At 44.3% G+C, this 18,133-nt stretch overlaps 1 protein-coding gene across 5 annotated transcripts in view; it reads left to right on the forward strand.

Moving 5' to 3' along the window:
• The window catches only part of ncoa2 (nuclear receptor coactivator 2), a 48,022-nt gene that overhangs the window by 24,247 nt on the left and 5,642 nt on the right, over positions 1-18,133 (forward strand). For 3 of the 5 annotated variants that reach the window (XM_072450767.1, XM_072450766.1, XM_072450765.1), the window contains exons 3-19: positions 1,254-1,361; positions 2,265-2,437; positions 4,166-4,269; positions 6,815-6,992; positions 8,646-8,834; positions 9,629-9,727; positions 10,296-10,436; positions 10,554-10,701; positions 11,121-12,429; positions 15,481-15,706; positions 15,812-16,012; positions 16,109-16,258; positions 16,358-16,487; positions 16,579-16,732; positions 16,813-17,106; positions 17,215-17,292; positions 17,367-17,841. In XM_072450767.1, the coding sequence (XP_072306868.1) occupies positions 1,273-1,361; positions 2,265-2,437; positions 4,166-4,269; positions 6,815-6,992; positions 8,646-8,834; positions 9,629-9,727; positions 10,296-10,436; positions 10,554-10,701; positions 11,121-12,429; positions 15,481-15,706; positions 15,812-16,012; positions 16,109-16,258; positions 16,358-16,487; positions 16,579-16,732; positions 16,813-17,106; positions 17,215-17,292; positions 17,367-17,841 (4,138 nt within the window). In that variant the 5' untranslated portion in view covers positions 1,254-1,272. The remainder of the gene's footprint in view (positions 1-1,253; positions 1,362-2,264; positions 2,438-4,165; positions 4,270-6,814; positions 6,993-8,645; positions 8,835-9,628; positions 9,728-10,295; positions 10,437-10,553; positions 10,702-11,120; positions 12,430-15,480; positions 15,707-15,811; positions 16,013-16,108; positions 16,259-16,357; positions 16,488-16,578; positions 16,733-16,812; positions 17,107-17,214; positions 17,293-17,366; positions 17,842-18,133) is intronic. The other 2 variants (XM_072450768.1, XM_072450769.1) reach the window with 2 other exon arrangements.

Below are 18,133 nucleotides of genomic sequence, written 5' to 3' on the forward strand. Positions count from 1 at the left end.
AATGGCGGAGCAGTGTGTCATAGCGGTTTCCATGGTTTGAGTGGCTCCGAGTGGATCACTACACAGCATGCCCTAGCGCTACTCAACTCTCTCTCACTCTTTCACCCAGATCTGTCTTTGTTATCAGCACTGCCCCCTTCCCCCAGCTCCCGACTTCCACTGAGGCTGAGGAGACCAGTTGTCAGGCATGAAACAGCAGAAATGTGCTCGTTTTGCAGCTGACTTTAAATGTCTTAGTTTGTCTTTGGACATGACCAAAATGAATTGTCACGTCTTCCATACTTCTACCGATTTTAGTTTTAAAATGTTTGGTTCCGATCATGTCACGTAGTTAATAAGATATTGCACTGTTCAATTATTGATCACGTTTCCTTTTAGAGGCACAGGCAGTGATTCCACAGACAGTTGTGCGAGTAAATTAGCTTTCCTCTTGTTATTGAAAGCTGTTATCGGAGGTACAGTATAAACATTTTTCTTGATTGTGCAGCTCCTCTCTGCCGTCCTCGTGTGCTGGCTGTGCTTGGTGCTGTGTGGAGTAGTTCTGGGTACATGTTAGAGCTCAGTCTGGTGCTGTGGGCTGAACGCCATGCTCTCATTTCAGCGTCTCTGGGGAGGGCTGCACCATCACACAGAGATGATTGAATCTGTTTCCGCGCTCCATTTTCACTGCGTTCTCCCAGAGTGGATCATCCTGTGCCCCCAGCATCGCATTGTTTGTTATCACCACACCATGTTTTCCCATTTCTATGAGTAAATAGTATATCTAAAACTACTGCATGAACCGCTGCATGATGTGTAAAGGAGAGATGTGAAACTTTTAAGAGCTTTTAACAGTGTTGTACGGTAATTGTTTTTTCATTCTCATTAACCCACTCTGTTGTTTTCAGGGTCATTCATGAATGTTTGAGTAATCTTTATTCTCCTGCGTTCAAGACGCAATTGCTCCAAAAATCTCTATTTTCCCATAGCCACTGCTCTGTGCTCACTCTTTTCTCTCAATTGTTTTTCTTAAACCGTGTTACATGTTTGATTCAGGAGCTTTGCATAGTCATTTTGGAACCAATGGAAAAAATATCCACTGCTCCTGTACCTTGAGATGGAGCTTTCCATAGGCGTCCCGGCAGCATAGTCTGGCGGCCCTGTGCTTCGTTGTGGTGATGTTTATAGTGACGCAATGTAAAGGGGCATAAAATAATGAACCACGTGTGTCATAGATAGTTAAATGCTTGTTGCTCTGATTGTGTGTTTTGCAGGCGCTGATATGTTTTGAGGATGAGTGGAGTCGGTGAAACCTCATCTGACCCTGCCAGGGCAGAGTCACGGAAACGTAAAGAATGTTCAACCGAACTTTTAGGACCCAGGTAAGACCACTATAGTTACCTTTTGAAATTGTTATGTAAGATCTATGTTAATTTAAAATCTATGCTAATAATTTCCTACATTGCCAAGTAGGAAGTAGAAACGAAATAAGTTAACTTTGATGGTCTATATTAGGCAACTGGGACAAGGCAAGGCAAGGCAGATTTTATTATCATATTTTTAGTTTTTTGTTTTGTTTTGTTTCTTATCTCAAATTGAATGCCTTTCAGTATATTTAATGTCTGTCTTGGTGTATTGTGGTTATGTCCTGCCATGTATAAAAGATGATTTCACATTGGCCTGTACAGATGCCACATTAAACTGAAATTCGAGCTTAAAGGCGGTATGGACGATTTTTCGGCGATTTGAGAACGCAGGCGGAAGTGCGCAGGCGGAAGTGCGCAGGCGGAAGTGCGCAGGCGGAAGTGCGCAGGCGGAAGTGCGCAGGCGGAAGTGCGCAGGCGCACTCCCCCGTGCGGACCGATACAACACACACGTGCGTTTGTTTATTAGCGCAACGGAGCGCATTGCATCTCTCGTCCCCCGTAGATTTCTGTCCACTTCTGCGTCAGCTCGAACTGTCTTTCTCCGTCTTCATTTTGCCCCGTACACTGAGGGAACTATATTATGATAGATCCATGCGCTTAGGCACGCGGAAACGTGGGGACGAGCCTGACGCGGCTGCAGGTGAGCGGTAGGTGCGTTTTATGATCGATACGTGGCAGGACAAATGATTTATCCACGCCACGAGGAAATATGATAAAAAATTTGCTGAAAAAAATCGTCCATACCACCTTTAATTCCTGTATCACTGAATTGAATTCTAAAAGCCTTTTCTGACTAAATTGCTATACCGGCAGCTGTTGGCACTGTTGACTGTGATTTCTCACATTTTTACACTGTAGTCCCAAGAGGAGCAACGAGAAGCGCAACCGCGAGCATGAGAACAAGTATATCGAGGAGCTTGCCGAGCTGATCTTTGCCAATTTCAACGACATCGACAACTTCAATGTCAAACCCGACAAATGTGCAATCTTGAAGGAAACTGTGAAGCAGATCCGACAAATAAAGGAGCAGGGTAAGTCCAAGTCTGTATGTTTGTGCTGAAATCATATTTGGTCAGACTATTGCTTTATGTCACATGAGGCTCAGGGCTGGAGACGGCCTCAGCTTTAATAACTTGCATGGGTTTTACGCACAAGAAATGTTGTTCACAGCCGACAGAAGAATTTATGTATCGCTCCTTCCATCATACAACATTTATAAAGCCCAGTTGTGTTCGGCTCCCTCCCTCGCTGAACATCAGGTGAATGATTCAGAGCGAGCTTGGCTTTACTCCTGAGCTGCTCCTCTAGTGCCATTAAACTATTACGGAGGCCATCTTTCATCACTTTTGTACAAAACAGTATTATTATGCTTTGGGTTTGTAGCTTTTACACACACAGTCATTAATTAATGGTGAGTAAGTAGAGTACACCATACTGTATACATGAAAAAGCTTTGGTGGTACAAAGTGTGGGCCAGCCTGGGTCTTCATGAATCACCTGCTTTGTGACGTCACTGTGTTTGTGATTCACTGCCCAGCGTTATGTAATCTAATGCAAAAGTGACACACAAACTGTGGCTGTGGCTGTCCACCCCCCACTCGCTCGCCCATACTCTCTCCCCCCTCCCCTTCCTTTTCTCTGCTCATTTTCTTTAACTGTGTCCTCTTCCCTGCTCGCCTCCGAACACAGTCATTCAGAGGATGGCTTTCAACTTTTTGTCTTTGAATTAAAAACAAAAACATTATTGGACTCCTGTACCAGATTCCGTCATGGCCAGATTATTGGGGGTTTAGTTTGAGCAGTGGAAAGAGCAGCTCATCCTGACACTGAGTGATGGCGCTGTAGCGAGGCAGCTGTGCTGGTGTGGAGCGCCTACTGGGCTGGAGATGTCCTGCTGCTGCGCACATCAGTAATACTGAAGGAGATGGATGCAGCACTGACCGCAGCGCGACTTCTGCATTTGTGTCAGCTCCTGCATTTGTATACACTGGACTGTAAAAAAAAACAGGAATTAGTTGGGTTTTTTTCTCTTTTCTTTTTCTCACACATTTTCCTCACCATATGGTCAGTCCTCTTCTTGGCGTGGTGTGACAGTTAAATGTCCCCCAACAGCCCACTCATATTCTGCTTCTCATCTCCAAAGTAGGGCAGCCTACGCTTGCAACATAAGGCCTCTCTGCGTGATTATTAACCCAGTCACTCAGGACTAACTCTGAGCACAAAGTATAGGTGCAGGTTTAGTGAAAAACAAAACATTTCCCCAAGTCTTGTTTGCTCATGTAAAGGTTTGAGTTCACACCCAGTTCTGTGTTTGTGTTGTGAAATATCTACAGTGATGTACATGCAGTGTGTACAGTATTAGCAGAGTAACCATATTAGTAGTATTCTAGTCATTATTAGTTGTTTATTCTATGTTTATATTTTGATTAAATAATGCCTTGTTGGGAGATCTTTTTTTCCATGTTGATTTTATTAGTATGATAAAAAAAAGAAAACCCATTCATTTTCTAAATATAACATGAGCTTTTACCAAGAAATACACTAGTGTTTTACCTTTTAAAAAGGAGTGCTGGACTAGTTTATTTTCTGTACATTATTTAAATAGCAAAATAACATATAATAACAACCTTCACTTTCAATTGGAAATGGTAACAATTCATTGATTATTTTATTTTTGGTCCAAAGACCACCATGGTACAAAATATTGTTATCTTGGTCAAATCCTTGATCCTCAAAACTACATGATTCTGTTTTTACAGAGAAAGCGGCAGCAGCAAATGAGGAGGAGGTGCAGAAAGCTGACGTCTCTTCAACAGGCCAAAGTGTGATCGACAAAGATGCCTTGGGACCAATGATGCTGGAGGTACTGTCCTTTACTGCCAGCCTTTTGTTGTATTATTCCTGGCCTTTTCCAACAGATTTTTTTTATCTGAAGAAATGTTTAAAATCATAGCAATAATAAGTTCCAACCTTTTAAGGGAAGAACAATATTTAAATTGTTTGGTAAAAAGAGCAGCACCATTCATTGACAGAATTGTCTGCGGGTAGTTGCGTCCGAAACCCAAAACTCTTGTGCTGTTTTTTAGTCCATACAGCCTCACCAAACATGTTCTTTGCATTCCTGAAGTCAAATTGTGTTCTTTATTTGCATAGTTGTCACATTGCCTAATGGCATAGATTTTTCATTGTTCATTGCTGACAGCAGAGGGAGCTCCAACGCCTAAATAGCCTTGTAAATGAAGGGGTCATTTTTTTAAATATGGTTCCCCAATGTAGACAAGATTTTAAGTTGGGAAATGTAAGTGTCAAGGTGGAGCTTTTAAAAGGAATCAAAGCTGCAAGAATGCATAACATGTGCACTTTAAGCAGTGTATTTATTCCAACAGACGTGGACTTTGTACAATGGCTATCTAATGGAGAGCACTATGGAGCATGAGCTCACATGTGTCACTGATGGCAGTGTGTGTAAGTGTAGCTGATTGGAGTGAAAGCTGCCAGCATCTTGCATGTGTCCTGGATTGGCTGTAAATCAGACAGAGCAATGGCCTCGTTGTCTCACGGAGGGCCACTGAAGTGCTTACGTATAATGAGAACCAAAGCAACAGCCCACAGAATGAATCAGTTCATTGAGCTCTGCTTCCTCCCTCCCTCTTTCTTCTTCTCTGTCCTTGCTCCCTCCTCCATAGCCTCCTCATTCGCCTCTAGATCTGTCCTGTCATTGAATATTTATAGCCCTACCAGTCCAGCGTCACTGAATCGACATGCAAACTCTCTAAATATAGTTCAGTGCAGGCTGCATGCTTTCCCATCTGTCAGTGGGCCCCAAAACACTGTGACTGGTCATTCACACCCACTTTGCCCAGGACACATCCCCTGCCCAGTGTCCCACCTCTCTGAGCACAGAGGCTGTTGGCAGGAAGTGTCCCCACGCTGCCCTACAGCACTGCCCTACAGCACTGCGCAATGTGAGTGGATCTGTGCATTTGGTCTATTGAAAATTGTTTCACCTTTTTCAGTCCAAGAAATTAAACATTTGCCACAAAGTTGGAATCACATTTGTAGACACTTGAATGCGTCAACAAATGTTCTTTAGTCGTGTAGTCAATAAATCTGCTCACAGTGTCCTTGTTAACAATTTGTAATTGGTCTACTTTTTATTTTTATTACATAGACAACAGCACAAAGGAGAAGGTTTAGCGTGTGCTAGCTTGTGTTTTGGCAGTGTGTGGCCCGTTTAATCTGCCACTGTTTACTAGTGCTGGTATGCAGTTACTTTGTTTTTGGAGATTTTTCAGGGCTTTTGTCAGTACCTTGCCCCCTTTTTAGTCGATTAATTGATGGACAAGGCATGTCTATAAGTCAACAAGAATGTCTTAAGTCTATGGCAGCCATTGTGTACAATTGTTGATGCCTTGTCACTTATTTTATTTATTAATTAAAAACTTTTCTCAGGAGAATTTTATGATTTTAGGTATTGTTAATGTAATAAGTCCTACCTCATAGCACATTTGCTTGCTAGAAGAAGTTATTATAGTATTTATAGCAATTGATTAAATAAATGCAGCATGAGGATAAACACTGACACGCATGAGGAGATGCAAAGCCCTGCATTGTAACCCGAAACCTTTATGTGCCAGTAAAGTGAAACCTGGTATGTGTAGTGGAGTTAAAGTATAGTATAATCAGTACAGTGTAATCCCTTTGTAACCAAATGCATAATAAAGAGCAGGAGCAGAGTGATCTTGATGTATTCATTTCTAAAATTAAACAAATACATGACCAAACCAACATGACAATATATAGTAAATGGCTTTTATCACTCTACTAAAGACTCCTGTACAGTATATAAACTGTTCAGGTATGGTTGTAGTAGTATGCAGGCACTGAAGGTATCTATAGCATTTAGAACCAAAATAATTACCATTTCAGGCTAATTTGACAGTTTACCTGATGCCATCATATTAATAAAGTCTGACCTGGGGCTGTGTTCTTTCAAATAGTCCCCCTCCCCCACCCACTTCCTGTCAACACACACTTTTATGATGAGTCTCTTTCATTGCATCAGTTCAGCGTGACAGATGGAAATACCCTCACACACTGTACTAAACGTCACTTTGAGACACAATGTAAACGACTGCTAATATACTCTTGTTTAGAGGGCAAATTCAGAACAGTGTGTCCATGGCACAGCTACACTGATGCCCTAAACTGGCTACTGGAGTATAATAGTCAGTGCCGTATTGCATTTTCAAATTAATCATATAAATAGCTGTTCACAAGTTACGTTTTTGAAATGTCAGAGTTATTTCAAATTAAACAAATCCCTGGAATGTATCTGCATTAACAAAATGAATGTCAATGAATTGCTCTCAACTCTTCTGTCCTGTCTGGTGTTCCCTGTCCCGTAGGCCCTGGATGGCTTCTTCTTTGTGGTGAACATGGAGGGCAACATAGTGTTTGTGTCAGAGAATGTGACCCAGTATCTGCGCTACAACCAGGAGGAGCTGATGAACACCAGCGTCTACAGCGTGCTGCACGTCGGCGACCACGCAGAGTTCATCAAGAACCTGCTGCCCAAATCTCTCGGTCAGAGTTTGTACTGCTGCTTACACAACTTACTGTCACTTTCAATGTGAATACAGTATATAGATCATACTCTGTTCAGTGTTTACAAGCACATTCTTCTTACAAAACTCCCACACCCTTTGCATTCCAGGAAAAGCTTGTTCTGGTCTTTTAAAAATCTCACTGTAACATTTGGTGTGTAAATTGTTATGTAAGCCTGTGTATACAGCAAATGACCTTCTCGCTTCCTTGTTTGCTGATGCTCAGGTCCAGTCCTCCTTCCTTCGTTTTCAGCTAATTAACTTCCAAATTGGGCTGCTGTTGTCTGTTGGCATCATTGCGCTCTTCCTACAGCCACTAATGCTCTGTTTATTTTCTAATATTCTCATGCCTCTTAAGTACCTTCAGCATCAATAGCAACCAGTAAATAGACTGTTAATACAGTCAAGGATTCTAATACATTTGTTAAATGTTAAATGTACTTTTCTGGATCAGACCTGATACCCACCTCTACTTAAAACATTTTCTTTCTAGGGCAATAGTTTCGATATGTCTAATAAGACAACATATGTTTTTGTAAAAGGTTTTAGTTATTTTATATTTCATGATGGAATAAGAAAGGGGATCAAGGTTCTGGACTCACTGGTCAAAAGTATGTAAATATTGAAGTGTACATTATGTATCTTTCTGTCTGATAGAAACATGATGCAATGTGTCAAGAGGTAGGAAATGGTATAAAAAATTATATCGCAGTTGTTTATATTCAATATTGTAATTTTGCATATTGTCCATAAAAAACTATTAACTAAAGATAAGAAACTAGTGATGTGATTGTTCAATTTGGGTATATAAATTTATAATTTGTTATTTCTGCACTGGTGGATAGTAATATTTTCATCAGGATAATATCTATTTTGTCTCAATAACACATCAGTGTTTGTGCCTTCTATATAACAATCATTTGCCAATCGAACCCTTTACTATATACACAGCTTCTTCCAAAATACTATTCTGCTTCATCCAAAGCCCTGTTTGAGTTCCCTCCTCTCTTTCGTGTCCTCTCTTTCATATCCCCTCCTGGTGCCTCAGATTGAGGTCTGAGTGCCCAGGCAGCCATCTGGGCAAGAGAGCAGCGCCGAGCGAAGTACCCTGGAAACTATCAGTGGGCTGTGTCCCAAATACTGGAGATTATCAATGCGCTGAATGAGCTCACAAACCAGATGGAGTGTGATGAGAGTTTGCGCGGGTGAAAAGAGTTGTGCTTGTATGTCTGTGGTTGTGCGCACCAGTTCTACATGCGTGTTCAGTCGCGCCTTGTGGAAGTGTTGGAGAGAGGAGAGATTGGCGCTGGTGCTTTAGAGGACATGCATATGGAGGCCTGGCTGTGATGCATGGCTGTGGACGGATGACAGAGGGCGCAGGGTTCCAACTGCTCATTATGACTGATCTTTACCCAGCAACGGCTTGCTCCTTTTCCACTCTTTCCGCCTCCATTCTCTCTCGTTGCTCTCATTATGTCTTTCACTTGTTGTTTGTTAGTCTCCCTTGGTTTGACTTTCACTGTGCCCAATATTCCCTGTTTTGTTTAGCCGTTTTGGCTGCAGTAAATTTGTCAAATAAATCCACAGGAGGCCACATAGTAAATGTCTATTGTCGTGTTTTTTTACTTCATAGTGAATGGTGTCCCGTGGTCCAGCGATAATCCCAGAAGAAACAGTCATACATTCAACTGCCGAATGCTGGTGAACCCTCACAGCGAGAGTCAGGATGAGGCGCACGAGCATGAGCCTCAGCAACAGAAATATGAGACCATGCAGTGCTTCGCCGTCTCTGAGCCCAAATCCATCAAGGAGGAAGGAGATGGTAGGAACACACCACGGACAACGAGATACTCTAAAGCACTACATTCAATATAGCTTGCATGTGAATCACTGTATTTATGATGGAGTAAGTATCTTTGGCTATTCTTGCAATTACAATAGTAAAGCTGTGTGCTTATTCTTTTTGCTATGACTGTGTCCTAGGCTAGAGGTGAGAGTTTGCATATACTTGTATGTGGATGCATGACTTTGTGGTGGCAGTGGTGACAGCTGAAGGAATGAGTTAAACATTGAATAGTTAAGAACAGATAAAAGAGGACATTTTCAAGAGTCATGTAGATCTAAGTCCCAGGCCACCCAGGAGGCCTTGTTTACAAGGCCAAATGCGAAATTTGTGTCAGAGCTCACATGCATTTAATTTTCTCTTCACTTTATGACTGGCACAAAAAAGGTTTGGGAGGTCATCCCTGCAACAGCAGTGTCATTGATGTAACTGGTGTAAGTAACGGCAGTCTTTAGTGTGGTATAGGAAAGCTGTCATTACCGGTATATTGTTCTGTGGCTCTATATGAGAGACCATCCCAATGCACATGAGAGCACATTTCCTCACACACCTCCAAAGGTCACACTTCATCATTTTCCTTGTCGGCGATGGCTGGTCCTCCTTATGAAGGCAGCGGCCCTGCTCCCCATGCTCATTAATAACTGTTAATTATGCTGCCTGGAAATAACACACTTCTTTTCTTTTCTTCCCCTCCCTCTCGTCTTTCTTTTCTTCTCTCCATTCTCTTATTTCTTTCTGTGCGCTTCCTCTCCATCTTCTCTGTATTTGTGCAGACTTCCAGTCATGCCTGATCTGTGTGGCTCGCAGGGTGCCAATGAAGGAAAGGCCCATGCCCACGCACGAGAGCTTTACCACTCGCCAGGACCTGCAAGGTATAAACTCGCTCTAAAAGTAAATGGTTCCATGCAACTGTCCAGCTGTACTGATGGTTCTTTTGTGTCGTTGCTTAAATTAACCTTCTGATACCTGACCAATCTAAATGAATAGTTTTAATGTTTTACCCTGCAGTCCAAACAATCATCACCATAATAACAGAGCAGCACAGAGGAGCTATGCAATCATTATTATATCAGTGTGGGCCCTGAGGAGCGGCTGGCGTGTCTCACCCTTGTCTCACCCTTGTCTCACCCGTCTGCGCTCTGGGTGGTACAGGAGCCATATAAACATAATTATAGACCCTAATTCTGCTCACCTGGGTTACCCATTGTGTTTGGATATATTGGTGATTAATTGTCACCTTATTTTAATCTCAATAAAAATTAAAGTAGCAAAAAAATGACAATTGATATAGGTTTAAGTTTTGTTTCAGTCTTGTTTAAGTCTTTTTCTTCCTTTTTTTTTGTTTTTTGTTACTTAATTGTATCCGATAAGCCTTTGTCATCACTACATGGGCTTAAGTAAGACGCACCTAATCTACTTTCCTGTCCCTCTAATGTTTAGGGAAGATAACCTCCTTGGATACCAGTCTGTTGCGAGCGTCCATGAAGCCGGGCTGGGAGGATCTTGTGAGGCGCTGCATCCAGAGGTTCCATCTGCAAAATGATGGCGAGATGTCCTTTGCTAAGAGACACCAGCAAGAAGGTAACAAGAGTAACTGCTCATGGTTTTAGTTGAACCAAATGACTGAAAATAAAGAACCCCTGTCAACATTGTGTGCATTGTGAGCTTACTTTCGTTGATCTCTTGGTCTGTTCACAGTGCTTCGTCATGGCCAAGCTTTTAGCCCAATTTATCGGTTCTCCCTGTCTGACGGTACCATTGTGTCAGCCCACACCAAGAGCAAGCTTGTGCGCTCTCCTGCCACTAATGAACCTCAGCTCTACATGTCTCTGCACATTCTCCAGAGGTATGCCAAGCTACAGACACGCATGTTATAGACAAAGTGCTGCAGCGGAACTTTCACTTATCGCAATACGGGTTTAGGCTTGTTGGCAACCTAAATAACACCCGGATAATTGTATTCTGTTTTTAAGGGGGAAATCTAAGGGGCTGCAACAACTCTAACAGTTACATGTTTGCTCTCATATTAATGGTTCAGTTTAATTATTTAGATAGATTACATTTGTTGTGCACATAGTAAGCCTATTTTTTATCCTATAGCAGATTTTAATTGTTTTCTTTTTGACTTGTATAGGTTGTTTTATGATCATCGTTTTATGTTGCACTGAATCACCAAAGCAATTTCCTAATTCTGTTCATTGACAATTTATTGGCAATAAACCGATTCTGATTCCGATTTTTTTCTTTGTTTTGTTTATTCTTAAGGGAACAGACAGTATGTGGAATGGGGCAGGACATGGGCCTTGGTAATCAGGCCACTGGAATGGCTCCTAAACCAATGAACTCATCTACTCCCTCCATGACTCCTCCAACCCCGGGTAGCCTCCCTGGTTCGGGGCCTCAGGGCCAAGACAATACCATCAGCAGTAATAGCACGCCTTTCTCCCCCCCTGGCCCGGCCGGACCAAGAGAACCAGCTGCCATGGGGGGGCACATGCAGGGTTACCGCTTTGGTTGCCCCCCGCCACACAACCATACAGGGGGCATGCAACCCCCTCAGCAGGGCACTAACTGGAGGATGAACAGCCCATCGCGGGCCAGTCCAAGCCCAGCAGGAGGGCCTCACCCCCCACAACAGAACTCAATGCTGTCACCCAGGCACCGGAACAGTCCTGGTGGTGCCGGCAGCCCTCGTGTGGCTGGGGGCTTGCACTCGCCTTCACCTGTTAGCATATGTGGTGGAGGGCCTTGCAGTGCAGGTAGCAGTAGCACCACTAACAGCCATGCTAACAGCTACACGAGCAGCTCATTGTCAGCCCTGCAGGCCCTCAGCGAGTGCCACGGAGTAGGCCATGGGACTCACACACTGGGATCTCCAGACCGGAAGATAAGCTCACCAGCCGGGGGCTCGGCTGGGTCGGGGGCAAATGCTCATCTCATGCCTAAACTGGGAGGTGGAGGTACGCCCACAGGTGCAGGGGACTCTTTTGGTCTGCATAGCGAGGTTGGTGTAGGGCACTCTGACAGCGGCCTAACAGACCCTAAAGAGGAGCGAGACCTCTCTTCTGACGGCCATGACGCTCATAGCCGGCTCCATGACAACAAGGCCCACACCAAGCTTCTACAACTCTTGACCACAAAGCCCGAACCTCTGGAGACACCCCTGTCTCCGGGAGAGGGCAAGGACCCATCAAGTAACAGGGGGGCACACACAGGAGGAAACACTCATGCCACGTCCCTCAAGGAAAAGCATAAGATCCTGCACCAGCTTCTACAGAACAGCACCTCTCCTGTAGACCTGGCCAAACTGACAGCAGAAGCTACAGGGAAAGAGCTCGGTCCAGACCAGCCCCAGGGCAGCGCTGCAGCTTCAGGAGAACTCACACCCAAACAAGAGCCCCTGAGCCCAAAGAAGAAGGACAATGCTCTGCTGCGCTACCTGCTGGACAAGGATGACACTGTCCTGAAGGATAAGGTCCCGAAGCTGGAGCCTGGAGAGGTGAAGGTCGAAGGAGGCAAACACTCTTTGGTCAAAGCAGAGAAACAAGACACAGGATACGACAGAGCTGAACAGGTCAGTGGCCAATTGAGCAATGGATATTATGTCAGAATTTGTATACATGGTCATAATCTGCTTTAGACTCATTATGTAAACCATACTAATTATAAATCAACCTAGGTGAAAATGGTTATATGACCTTTCTCTTCAAACCGTTTCAAATCTAAACTCTGTTGCCCTGTTCTGCTCCACTTCTCACTAAAGGAATCTGGGTTGTGAAGCAGAAGCAGATGTTGCTTCATTTCAAGTCCACAAAGAGTTGAGCAGTGGATCACACCACTGGACGGGCTGTGCTCATGGCCACAGTCCTATAGCATGTGGTTAATTCATATTTTATCTTTTAACTCTTGCTTCAAACACCGGTGACATTTGAAAGAACCCATGTGGTTCTGCAAGCATTTGATCTTCATCACCATTGGCTCGTGGCTATAGGATTGGCACAGCATTCAGGTCAGGTCTGGCACATGAGGAGAGGAGAGAAAGCAAAAGAAATCTCAAATGGCAAATTCACCATTTGTTATATATGTAGAGCAGAAGTTGTCTCATGACAATCCTCTTTAAATGTATTAAAGTGTGAAACTATAAGCATATTACACAAACTTTTTGGACAATGGTCTGTATTCCACAGGGGTCGGTCAGATCTGCTACACAGTGACTCATTTAACTTCATATATCATAATCATATAGAACATTTGCGCTATGATTTAAGAACTTAACTTAAGAAGTGGGCATGATGCACTGCAGGATATGAATAAGAAGGGTGTAGGTTGAGAGAGAGAGCCCGTCTCCCACATTGACACAGGATGGCTGATCCTTACTTGATACATGTAGAGTGAATGTGCAGGAGGCTTGTCCACTTGAGCACATAGGAAGAAGCGGAAAAGGTGATTGGATGGATAATAAGAGGCGCTGTTGAACTGAACAAAGAGAAGAGAGATGAGGGAGGCGTAGATACCCCCAGGAGAGCACAGCCTCGGCAGGCAGAGTGAAAATGATGAGCCATATGCTCCTGCATGTCCTCTCTGCTGCCATGGAGATAAAGGGGAGAGGGAGTGGTGAGCCTGTAGCATGAGCAACACTCAGAACAATGGGGTATCAGAGAATAGAGATGCATCATGGTGGATTTAATATTTATATGTATGTGGGCTTTAATTACACTAATAGTTTTATGATGAACAACTGTAGTTCACATAGAGCTCTACTACACATTTAATCATAACTGTCAGGAGCACGTTCCTTTCCCAAAGATGTCAGCCACAGACATGGCAGTTTGTCATCACTGACTTAGTGGTACAAGTTCATTAAAAGCATTAGTGAGTGGGTGTGTATCTCTGACATATCGTGGTTCAGTTATGTGGGAAGGCTGGCTGCACTAGTGAAAGTCCACTCATCTCCGACGTCACCCACTGGGCTCCGGCTGCCTGCCTCTACTCGCTTCTCTCTCCTCCTCTTCCTAATTGTTTTTTGGCTGGACTATTGATGCGCAGGTGTTCATTAAAAATACATTAATTTGGAAATAAATATGCTTTATCAATAACGATACAGATTTCTGAAGTGCTTTCTACAGCACTGTTCAGAGGAGACAATCCTAAGATTACAATCTGGGCTGAAAACGCTGTGATAACAAGTTATGCTCACTTTACAAGGACTCTTATTAAATGTATCTTTGCCTACCAAATGTATTATATCAGCTTTGTCGGGGCAGGGGAAAGATTTTGCTGAGTTGCTTTTGTGTTTGTCCTTTACAACGACACTGCTGCTTTACCCTCCCGGATCTCTGTTCCTTTAAAGGAGTGTTACTAGGTCAACTATACTGCTCCTGCCGTACTATACAGATTAGGCACATAAACAAGCCCTTTATTTTGGATAAAAATGACTATTGCACAAACGGTGTATATACTGTACGTTGGTGAGATGGTCGCGCGGTTTTATACCACCTCCACTCATACAGTGTACAAGATTGTAACATGGATTGATGGCAATATGAGCCCTTAATTGTAAAGGCAGTGAAGAGTAGAGAAAGTGGGAGGAGAAGAAAGTGAGGGCAGGAGGAGGAAGAGGAGAGCAAACCGGAGCATTACATCACTCCTGACCTCGTTAGGGCTTTTCTCTGCCCCTCCACCGCCCCCCACCCACAGCTCCACTCCAGAGCTCTCCCACATATCTTGTGTGCAAGGCTGCTGCGTGGAAACCTTCAGTGTGTGTAACACTTTGTTTGTGAAGGGAGATGTGCATTAGCAGAAAGGCAAAAGGTCTTGAAGTGTTAAATGCATGTGGGTGGGAATTTAATAATCTGTGAATTGGATAAAGCTAATGTCTCATATCCATACTGACAGTTGTGTGCTAAATGTTTGCTGAGGTATTTCAACACTAAAACTGGTTGATACATTTTTTTCACTTTATGTCTGGATATGTGAATCTATATCATTTATTGTGCTGACATCTGGTGGCTGTAACTGTTACTGCACTTTATTTACTTGGAAAGAGAGAGAGTTGTTTGTGGAGTTTCTTGTTTAGGATTTTTAGTAATTGAAGATTTCTAAGATCATTTTTAGTTTTCACCCCCAGAATTGATACATTATTGAATATTTTCTGCCTTATTTGCTCTACAAAAGTAATTAGTTTTATGAAGTGTTAAAATCAGTTGTCTTTATCAACATGGCCTTGTCGTTGTTGAAGTTTTTTAGTGTGAACAAGATCTGGTGGAGAGTGGAGGGACAGTACAGCTGGGTTTGGTGTGCAGCTGTTGAAATGAACACTGTAACTGGGCTACATACACACTGCAATACAAAAAAGTAGACATTTGTCCATACTACTGTTAGATTATGTGGTTGAAAATTGAAAAAGGACATAACCCTAACTTCTAAAGTCTATGTTGCTGTTTTTAATTAATTTTGACATGTCTGATTTACCTTTAAGTTCTCAGTTTATCTATCACATAGGTAAAGATGCTACTCATTTTCAGTGCCCAAACCAAATGCTAAATATTTACCGTATATTGTTTTTATCTGCACATCTTTGTATGTGTATCATTTAAGAAAGTCTCTTTTTGCGGTGTCACTGCAGCCGTCAGAACTAGATGACATCCTGAACGACCTGCAGAATGCCCCGCCTCTCTTTGAGCAGCGGCCGGTGTCATTGACCAGTCCAATGGATAAACAGAACATCATCAATGACATACTGCAGATGTCGGAGGCCAATCCTGCTCTGGTGGGACAGCAACAGCAGCAGCAGCAGCAGCAGCAGCAGCAGCAGCAGCACAGAGCCATGGGGCCAGGCATGGGCCCAGCCAGTGAGTCCACATTACCCACGTTCAACTCGACACAATCGCATGAATCAAAACATAGTGGTGTACTACATACTTGGCCTGTCCCAAACCGACTGTTTTTGTGTCTAGACTTTGGAGGTATGAGACCAAACCAGCCTGGCCGAGTCCTCCCGGTCAGAAGTCTGTCTCTGGACATGAATGCCTCGCCACAGCAGCAATCATTACAGTATCCTATCAGAGCCACAAGCCCATATGCCCTGATGCAACAGCAGCATGGTATGATGGGAGCTCACAGCATGATGCCTAACCAAGCTGGCATGGTGGGAGCAGGTGAGTTTTATTTTTGTAAATGTATTTTGTTGATCAATATAGTTTCTCCTTGAAATAACGGCCTGAAACTCTATTTTCCGTTTCCTGGGCACTCAGGTGGTCCACGTGCCGCTATGCAGCACCAGGAGGCCTGGGCACAGCAGCAGGGGTCCATGCAGGGCAGGATGGGCCCTAATGCTGCTACTATGCGACCCAACAGCCAACCAGGGCCTCGGCAAATGTTACAATCCTCTATGATGACAAATGGTGAGATCAGGCTTTTCTCAAAAACTTGAAATCACAAGATCTAAGATTGTGTGTCTAATTGATGTGTCTAAACAACTTTCACTTGGATTTTCCATTCAGCCCAACCAGAGATGGACATGGCTATGGTTGGCCACCATTTCTCACAGCAGCAAGCTCCTCCCAATCAAACTGCTCCCTGGCCTGACAGCATGATGCCCATTGACCAAGCCTCCTTTGTTAACCAAAACCGGTACGATTACAAGACATAAACTAATGGTCCCATATACATACAATATTTTAAAATGCAGGGGACCAACGGGATGCTTGTCCTTTGTGTTCAGGTCGGTGCATCCTGCAGCCCAGGATGAGCTGCTGTGTGGGCCAGGTGATGGTGGACCGGTGGATGAGGGTGCGCTCATGTCCCAGTTGTACACAGCACTCAAAGACTTTGATGGGTTGGAGGAGATTGACCGCGCCCTCGGCATCCCTGCACTGGTAGAGTGGATCTCTTTTTGCTCCTCTCACTGCCTTTTGTGGCATGAGTTGGATTTTATTTGTGTGTATGTACATTTCAGAGCCAGTCTATCGAGCCTGATCTGGTCACTCAGGAAGCCTCTATGATGCTCGAGCAGAAGCCTCCCATGTACTCACAACAGTTTGGTCCACCACAGGCCCACATGTCCCAGAGGGGTTATCCCAACAACCCCATGCAGGAGCCAGGCTTCCACCCGATGCAAGGCCAGATGTGTCCACGACCGGGATATCCCATGATGAGAATGCAGCCACGGCCTGGTTTGAGGCCCGCAGGAGTCCCCAACCAGCCCAATGCACTACGACTGCAGCTCCAGCACCGGCTGCAGGCCCAGCAGGTAGAGTCTGGAGAGAGCACACCAGCACTTGATGCTGACATTTTGATTTATGTTGAATTAACCAATCAGAGATGAGCTTTTGCCATATTTGATGTCTTGTTCCACCAGAACCGTCAGCCCATGATGTCACAGATGAGCGGTGTGTCCAATGTGAACCTACCTCTTCGAGCCAGTGCTCCAAACCAGGTACAGTGTCTGAGAGGGTTTCCCCTTCTGCGACTCATCCAGAAGTGTAATATTCTCCATATGCTTGTGTGCAGGGGACCATCAATGCTCAGATGTTAGCTCAGCGCCAGCGCGAGTTGCTCAGTAATCACCTGCGACAGAGGCAGCAGCAGCAGGTGCAGCAGGCGCAGCAGGTCCAGCAGGTCCAGCAGCAGAGGAGCATGGCCATGAGGGCTCAGGGTCTCAACTTGCCCCCCATGGCCGCCGGAGGCATGAGCAATGCCCGGATGCCCCAGGCCAACCCCCAGCAGTTCCCCTACCCGCCCAGCTACGGTACCAGTACAGGCCTGGCCTCGCCACCTCCTCCCACCAGCCCCTTCTCCTCCCCTCTGTCCCCCAGCCTGCCTTCTCTGCCCCCCAACCCTCAACTCCACATGCATGGCACCTCCTCTTCCTCCACCACCTCCTCCTCTCAGATGTTGATGGGAAACACAAATATGATGGGCGGACAGTACGGGGCCGTACTCAGCCCCCAAATGCAGCACAGTGCCTTTCAGTTTCCCAACTCAGGTACTGTTCCTGACAGCCGACACACATTTACACTGTGTGAGCCATGTGTTCATGTTGTCTGTAGTGGCCCAATCATCTGCTTGGCAGCTCTCATTTAATTTAGATTAACTGCTTTTTGCACTGATTTACAAATTACTTTTAATCTTAAAATTATGAAGTTTTGCCTTTGTCAGAACAGCCACTTGGTGCTAGAACTTAAAATGGTGCCTTGTAAGTTCACTATTACGCCACCAGATGGCAGCCTTTGATCAATGAACAAAGCTCAGAAGAGACTTCCCCATTTTAGCCATGA

This window comes from Eucyclogobius newberryi, unplaced genomic scaffold (genome assembly GCF_026437365.1).
Source record: "Eucyclogobius newberryi isolate DKJ021-1_F unplaced genomic scaffold, fEucNew1.0.hap1 SCAF_18, whole genome shotgun sequence".
In the NCBI taxonomy this organism is placed as follows: Eukaryota; Metazoa; Chordata; class Actinopteri; order Gobiiformes; family Gobiidae; genus Eucyclogobius; species Eucyclogobius newberryi.